Genomic DNA, 8,542 nt, shown 5'->3' with positions numbered 1-8,542 from the left:
TGACAACTCATGAGGTTAGCTCGGACTCACGAGCATGTGCTTCTGGGCTGAAGAGCTCTCGGACAATCATCAATAAAAATTTTTAATGATGGGTAAACACTCTATACCCCTAAGCTTGGTACTCGACACTACACACTTTCGAAGACTCCGAATAAGCTTATCTGTTCGAGCTCCGACCAAGTTTATATGTCCAAGCTCCAACTTAGCTTATATGTCCGCCGAGCTCCGACTAAGCTTATTTGTTCGAAGCTCAAGCCAAGATTATTTGCTCGATTAGTCGAGGGTTCAATTCAGCTCGGCCTCATCCTGATCAATTGCAGGATCTAGCCCAACTCGGCCTCGACCATCCCCGCTGCATAATTCTAGTGTCAGCTACGTTGACTCTTATCACTTGTATAAATTTCACGTGACGGTTGAGAAATTTTTGCAAGAATCATGCCTAAGGTTAAGAACCAACTCTCGTCTGCCTACACTATAAATAGGAGATCCATCTACATGAAAAGGGATGCAGAATCTCTCACCCAAAACTATTACCAGACCTAAATTCCTGGCCTAACTTTGGCATCGGAGTGTCCCCTGCTTTAGCCAAGGTCTCCTTTGTCTTCTCCTTGTGTAGGTGTTTAAATATCCAATAGCTTGGTGAGGGTGAACCAGATTTTTACATCAATAGTTACCATCAAAGTTCTGTTTGGATATAACGTTTTTTTAAGTCTATCTACTCACACACTCCAAATGAACAGTCCAACTCATGACCTCAATTTTGAAATACACTATGTTTACCATAGTGATGGGTAGGAACCCTGACTAATATTTGTCAAATGTTATGTCTAAACAAGCATATGTGGCTCTTGCACACTCGGGCATAATGGCATATGATCATGTACTTATGATTAATACCAACCTTGTGCTAAAGACGCGCACTGGCACATGTTGGTCACTTAAACATGTATAGTAGCTTATGAGGCACATGTGCGTGCTTGAGGGTTGAATAAGGCAACATGTGAGGTGGTTGAAGATGGGTAGTCTCACTCGTTCACACATTCACATGTGTCTTGATTGTGCACAAAAGATAAATACTTATTTGCTCTGTTTTTTTTCCACACACTCACCACCAGCGTAGTTTTTTCACACAATGGGTACTCAAACCCATTACTTGTTGAAACTCTTACGAGTCTTTCATTGAGGCATGAGTAAGACCCAAACGATTTGCCCTAAATCTATCTTTATTGGCTCCATTTTCAAAAGGCAGTCTATACGCTTAAAATGGTGTTGCTAGGCTACTAATTCAACATACACGGAAGTGTTTGTTATTTTAATTACACGTGTAAATGCAGGTAAATAACTAATAGGTAATTTTGAAAGGTGTTTGTTTGAGGGAAAAGTAAATACGTAATTACATCTTGTAAACCGTGTCCAGGAAGCATGAAATACGGGGAACCATTGAAGTGAGTCCCACACCCTGATCCATAGCTCAAGTGGTAGACCGAGCGAAAGATACATCGTTTCAACACTGAGGTCTTGGTATCTATCCCTAGTGGGGTGGCTAACAGTGAAGTGTCAACTGACAGTGGGGGTACTAACAAGCTGACAAAAAATAAATAAATAAATAAAAAGGTCCACAATAATATACGTGTGTGATCCACACCATCTATATGTTTTATCATCTCATTTCAGGCACGAACCAAAAAATAAGATAAATTGGAAGCTGAAGTGGACCACACCACAGGAAACAGGGGGTTAATAGCATCCACCATTCAAAATTTAAACCTTCCTAAGGCCCACAGGGATGTGCATATATCATCCATTTGTTCATTAGACTACATTGACATGTATAAAGGGTATACACAAATATCAGCTTGATCCAAAACCTTTGTGGCCCCAAGCACTTTTCAAGGTTAGGTGTTAAATTCCACCATTTTTTATGGTGTGGTTCCCTTAAGCTTTAGATTTGCCTCATTTTTGGGCTCATATCATGAAATGAGTTGGTAGAATGGATGGACAGTGTAGATAAGAAACATACATTATAGTAGACCCCACAATGTTTAAATGTCAAAACTGTAGGATTGTATTTTCAGAAGTGAGAAGCTTTTCAAACAAGCTCCCTGTTAATGTCAACTTCAGACTGCTGCTGTATTTACACGGGTAAATAATCATTACTCATTTGCACGCCATACTCCCCCACAATCCAATTATCTATTGCATCACTAAAATCATATTAATCAACGATGGAAACTATCTAAACATTGGCCATCCAATGGGCGGTTGAAAAACACCATGTCATTAGGAATCCTTAAGTTCATATCCCACCTGAGGCTCAAAATTTCCTCATTTTCTACTAAAGTATATGTCAGCTTATTACAATCATTTCGTAAAATGTCATATGTCTGGTAAATTTAAGTATTAAAGGTGATTACACCCTGATCCATAGCTCAAGTGGTAGACTCTGTGAAAGATACCTCATTTCAACACTGAGGTCTTGGTACCGAACCCTAGTGGGGGTGGCTAATAGTGAAGTGTGTGTGAACTGATAAGCTAACAAAAAAAGAAAAAAAAAAAAAAAAAGTATTAAAGCTGATTTACTAAATCAATTTCAATTTTGGTAAATAATTTACAAAATTCCAATGCATTTCAATTGCAAGCTACCAAACGGAAAATTTGAATTCAAGTGAATTACATTTGCACATTGTCAAATACAACTGGGCATTCCAATTTACATGGATTCCATGATAATTATGATTTGAATTCTAATTAATACCAAATACAGGCTATCAAACTAACACTCAAGTAATCCTCATTGTGGGGCAAACCTCTTGGAAGCTTTTGATGTTGCATTTTTTCTTAATAAGTTGGAAGTTATCTGCCAACCAACCGGTTAGACGAGACCTCATTTTCTACAAGGTGAGCACGATGCCGGGAACTGATTTTTTAGTGCAGAGATAGCATGAAACCTCATTTTCTACATGGCGAGCTGGATGTCAGGAACTGATATTTTTAGTGCAGAGTTAGACTTGAGACCTCATTTTCTACATGGCGTGCAGGATGCCGGGAACTGATATTTTTAATGCAGAGAATCTGCAGTGGTGGCCCACTTGATGGGCTGCTCAGATGGCGAATGTTAGTACACGTGGTGGCCATCACAAGTTGCCATTAATGGAAAAGGGATTGTGAGGCGCAAACGAAAGCACAAGCCCAAGACAAAGCAAAATGCCTACCTCGAGAGAAATGGGAAGATAGCGAAAGGAGAGGGAGCTCTTAATTCAACACCGTGGTGCAATGATACGGTGCTGTGAATTGCACCAGAGTTGCACTGCAGAGGCACCACCTGTAGTATCCCGTTCAGACCCTGTATCTCATATCAGAACCACCCAAAGAGTGGGACCCACAGTAGATGGACTACAATACAAACATTAGGTCGAGAGCATCAATGTAACTGGTTGATCGGTAGATAAGTAATGAATGGTAAAATAGAAAGCAGTAAAAGGTTCAAATTCAACAAACAAATTTTCATTAACCAGTGGTTGGGATTGTCCGATATCACCATCTAAGGTGGGTCCCACAACCCAGATTGCTCAGCACAATATCATTTCCCCGTCAAGCTATATCACCAATCAGCTATTTCAACTATCCAAATTCCCAAGCCAACCTCCACCTCACATGCAATATCCTACTTACCAATAAATAGACAGCCGCTACCATACACTCTTCCAAAGAGAACTCTACAACACGAGGGAGGGAGAGAGAGAGAGAGAGAGAGAGAGAGAGAGAGAGAAACAAGAGCATTACCAGACCTCAACCTTCCCTCTGCAATGGCCTCAGCTGCTCTCCTCAAATCCTCTTTCCTTCCCAGAAGATCGGAATGGCTAGCAGGCCACTCGCTCCGTCCATCTTCTTACTCTCAACCTGCAGCCATCACCTTCACCGTTCGTGCAGGGGCCTACTCTGATGAGCTTGTCAAGACAGCGGTATGTTTCTCAACTACTTCTCTCCAAAATCAGTAGTTATTGCTTGCAAGAACAGTGCAGCCGGGACTGGCACATCCACTCAAGGCCCAACTGATAACTGCAGCATACTTGTGTGAGATCCAAGTCACTAATTAGGCTGGCCAACCTGACTAGATGGCCTGGCCCATAAATTAGGCTGGCCTACTTTATATGAAAAATATGCCACAATGAAAATGACAATCATGATGGGTCCACTGAATAGGTGGGCCGTAAGATTAGAATAAGCGGACAGGTTAGAAAACTTAGGCTAATTCTTTCACAGCCCCACATTTGTACAGTTCATTTGTGACCCACCTTACTCGTGGACCAGATTGATTCTTGCTATGGGGAATCTATATACTGGCTCCTGATACCAGACACTTGCAGGATATGTTTTAATTATTCTCCAACTCAAAAAGAAACTTAAAATTTGGTTATAGTTTTGCCATAAGAAAATCTAAAAAGGAAAAAATAGTATAAGAAATTGATATATATAACTTCGTAAATACAGTAATTGAAAGATTTAAAGAGCAATTTCTTGTTTAATACAAGTAAAATCTACCGGCATGGGTATAATTATTTGAAGTAAACATCACAACTAAGTACAGACGGGATACCGATATGTGAATCCTGGATTTTGGGAAGTCAGAAGCTGTATCCCCATTCCATGGTATTTCAAAGGTTTAATAACCCTACACACCTGTATATCCTAGCCGCAAAACATGCCTACACATGTGACAGTGTGGAAAGCACATGTTGCATCTGAGTGTCCATGAGATGAAGCCCACCACTTAAGATAACCTGGCAGGAAAAACAGAACAGTCCACTTGTATGGCACGATGCAGCTTGTGGAAAAAGTTGCCAGCTAAATCAGGCTGTCGTCACACGTCTAATTTCTTACCATGGCCCGCCAGATGAGTCAACCGGGGTGATTTTTGGGCCCAGGTATCTACAAGTGGAACCCACCACATGGACGTTTTCAATGTTCCATACATGCCACATCTGCACATATGCTGAGGTGCATAAAGGGGCTATGCTACACGTCTGACAAGATCACCAAACCTCCATGTTGTAAATCGAGGTTAGATGAAATATGCCTTTCAGCAATTCTATGTGCCAAGTCAACCATGCCAAAATATTCAACTCATCATCACCATTAGCATCCAGATGATTCCCTGCCATCATGATAAAGAGTAACAATCAACAAACAAAGGGAAACATGAAAAGATACATACCAAACATCTGGAGGATACATTCACATGAAGATAAGTGCTCTAAGCCAAACGAAGCTTTCCTTTCACGCACACAATAATCATTTTCTGAATGACTGTATTCGATCAACAACTACATGATTGATGGTGCTTCTAGTTATCATCCATATGCTCATTTACTGGTTCATATTACATAAGCGGGCCCCAATTTTCAAGTTGTATTTTGCAGAAAAGTATTGCATCGCCAGGTAGAGGCATTCTGGCCATGGACGAATCCAATGCCACCTGCGGGAAGCGGCTAGCGTCAATTGGGCTGGAAAACACAGAGGCTAACCGACAGGCCTACAGAACTCTCCTGGTCTCAGTGCCTGGCTTGGGTCAGTATATCTCCGGTGCGATCCTCTTCGAAGAAACTCTTTATCAGTCGACAGTCGATGGGAAGAAGATGGTTGACGTTCTTGTCGAGCAGAACATAACACCTGGGATCAAAGTTGATAAGGTCAGTAGCATTCTCCTAATACTGTGTGATCACAACTGGTGTCTTTGCATGACAATCCCACTGACATTAGAAACCTGACTCCACTACATTCATGCATGCATCTCTCCACACATGTAAATACATCAAGATCTACTTGTGCATGTCATTACAGTGCTTCAGTGTGATTATGTTGATATGCATCCACATCTACTCATGCAAGTCAATACACCAAAAGCATGATCAGCACATTCTCCTAACACCATGTGACTAATGGCCAGTGGATTCGCATGATATTCCACCAAATTTGAAAACTTGGTATTACCACATGAAGAATGCGCTTATACATGCAGACTGTACCTACTTATCTCATTAAAGCATGTCGATGTGATAAATTAATATGTATCCACACCCACTTGTGCATGTCTATGGTCTAATCCTAGGTGACTAAATGCATGTAGATTGTGACTGAGAAATTTCTGATTTGGCAATTATGTGGAGTCTTGATTGTCAGGGTCTTGTACCACTTGCGGGGTCGAATGATGAATCATGGTGCCAAGGACTGGACAGCCTAGCATCACGCTGTGCAGCTTACTATCAGCAAGGAGCGCGTTTTGCTAAATGGTGAATATGGTACCAATTTTGGGGTGGCATCCTCTTTATGTGATTTCTATTTGCAGACTTTCATGTTTTTACTACTGTGGCTGTAGGCGTACAGTGGTTAGTATCCCAAATGGGCCATCAGCTCTTGCAGTGAAGGAAGCTGCTTGGGGGCTGGCTCGATATGCTTCAATTGCACAAGTAATATGGATGCCCTTTCTTTCTTCAATTACTTTCCTAACCAATTTAAGGCTACGTTTGGGAGCACCAGTGAACTGGATTGTGAACATTAAATTTGCTAATGACACAAAGAAATGGTGTTTCCTAGAATTCATAATGAGGAAGTGGCCCCAAATTGCAGTTACATTCCTGTACGGTCTGAATAGAAAGCAATTAACTGCAATTTGGAGTCTAGACCACAAATACGGAAGCCAAAGAAATTACAATTCGGTCATTTCCAGTTTACGAGACTGATAATAGCAAATCAACTAGGTTTTTTTATAGGGAAGCTGGGCTCGAACCCAAGACCTCAATGTTTAAATGCATCCTGTCTACCACTAAGCTAGGGGCTCGAACCCAATTCAATTCAATTAGATATTGTGTATCCATATGCAACCTATATATAACTCAAATGTAATGAATAGTAGTAGAGCCAAACAGAAAGCAGATTAATTCTGAACTAGAGTCAATTGCAGGAACTAAATCAGGCCATGTATGCATGTAGTAGATGAAATGTAAGAGGGCATGGTATGCTGACTAAGGCATTTTAATTTTATCACAGGATAATGGCCTGGTTCCTATTGTTGAGCCTGAGATATTGCTAGATGGAGAACATGGAATTGACCGGACATTTGAGGTCGCTCTAAAGGTGTGGGCAGAGGTGTTCTTCTACCTTGCTGAGAACAATGTCATGTTCAAAGGGATCCTGCTCAAGCCCAGCATGGTCACCCCAGGTGCAGAGTGCAAAGAAAAGGCCACACCAGAGCAAGTTGCTGAATACACTCTAAAACTCCTCCAACGAAGAATCCCCCCTGCAGTTCCTGGCATCATGGTATGATATCAACCATCTCACATATTTCATTCATGTGAAGACACAAGGAATGATTTTTCTTCTGAAGACAAATTATTGCATCCTCAACACCAGGAATGAATTTTCTTCTGAAGACAAATTATGTATACTTGACCTGAGGATGCGCCTCAGGTCTTCAATTTGGACATGTGGGGCCCACATTTTGGTGATCCAGATCATCAATTAGACAGGTCCCACTGTGGATGGGGGATGCCCCAAATCAACCAAATTGGAATATGCCTTTAATCAGTGGCCTATGAATGGACAGTCGAGGAGAAAAAATTTTACAGCAACAATCCACAGTCCGTGGAGAAAAGGCAAAAGATCAAAAGGTTTGAATCTTCTGAACTGGAAGACTTGTTTGGTCGTGGTGCCCATCAGACCAACAACCTAAATCACCAAAAAATAGAACCCTCTTGGAGAAAGTGAGGACCTGGGAAAGCTATACATATCCTTATGTCAAGGATCATATAATTCCTCTCTTCTGAAACTGACAAGGAAATTGAGCCACTAATCTTGTATTTGTTCATTGCAAACAGTTCCTGTCCGGTGGCCAATCTGAAGTGGAGGCAACTTTGAACTTGAATGCCATGAACCAGGGGGCAAACCCATGGCATGTCTCGTTTTCTTATGCAAGAGCACTCCAAAACACATGTCTGAAAACGTGGGGAGGAAGGCCAGAAAATGTGAAAGCTGCTCAGGAAGCTCTCTTGGTCCGGGCAAAGGCCAACTCACTAGCTCAACTTGGGAAATACACAGGTGAAGGCGAGTCAGAGGAGTCCAAGGAGGGTATGTTTGTCAAGGGCTATACTTATTGAGCATCCTAAGCTGGTAAAACCATTTTTTTCCATGGTATGGGTTTTGGAAACACTGCTCTGCTAAGAGCAGAGAATGGGGTATTGAGTGCTTCTTCAGAAGTCGGTCTTGATTCAGAACTAGTATACAGGTACAACAGCATTTGCAGCATGTATTTGTAATTACTTGCTAAGTTCAAGAATTTGGTGCTCGAGTAGTTTTCTATGTTAATTGCAAATCTTTAAGATTCAGTTTTTAGTCATTGTATGCGTCAAAGGACACATGCAGGAGGACATGTGCAGCACCATATAGAAGTAAAACATGAAAAATGCATAGAGTTAAAATAGTGCTTCAAATTACCAGAATGTACAGTCCTTGAATTGGATTGGATTCCTAATGATGGAACCATGAA

At 41.3% G+C, this 8,542-nt stretch overlaps 2 protein-coding genes across 5 annotated transcripts in view; one reads left to right on the top strand and one right to left on the bottom strand.

The window, feature by feature from the left end:
- Nucleotides 1-3,708: 3,708 nt before the first annotated feature.
- On the top strand, nucleotides 3,709-8,361 carry LOC131237494 (fructose-bisphosphate aldolase 1, chloroplastic-like). Its single transcript, XM_058235292.1, has 6 exons — nucleotides 3,709-3,962; nucleotides 5,421-5,690; nucleotides 6,181-6,290; nucleotides 6,377-6,467; nucleotides 7,048-7,317; nucleotides 7,875-8,361. The coding sequence occupies exons 1-6, from the start codon at nucleotides 3,807-3,809 to the stop codon at nucleotides 8,151-8,153; spliced, it is 1,176 nt and encodes a 391-aa protein (XP_058091275.1). The 5' UTR covers nucleotides 3,709-3,806; the 3' UTR covers nucleotides 8,154-8,361.
- The window catches only part of LOC131237495 (DNA repair protein XRCC2 homolog), a 64,134-nt gene continuing 60,774 nt past the window's right edge, over nucleotides 5,183-8,542 (bottom strand). For 2 of the 4 annotated variants that reach the window (XM_058235296.1, XM_058235299.1), the window contains exon 11: nucleotides 5,183-5,670. The gene's annotated coding sequence lies outside the window, so the exon portion shown is untranslated. The remainder of the gene's footprint in view (nucleotides 5,671-8,542) is intronic. The other 2 variants (XR_009167276.1, XR_009167280.1) reach the window with 1 other exon arrangement.

The sequence above is a fragment of the Magnolia sinica genome, chromosome 2 (assembly GCF_029962835.1).
Source record: "Magnolia sinica isolate HGM2019 chromosome 2, MsV1, whole genome shotgun sequence".
NCBI lineage: Eukaryota > Viridiplantae > Streptophyta > Magnoliopsida > Magnoliales > Magnoliaceae > Magnolia > Magnolia sinica.
The sequence above is the reverse complement of the archived record's forward strand: the minus strand, read 5'-3'. Positions and strand labels throughout refer to the sequence as shown.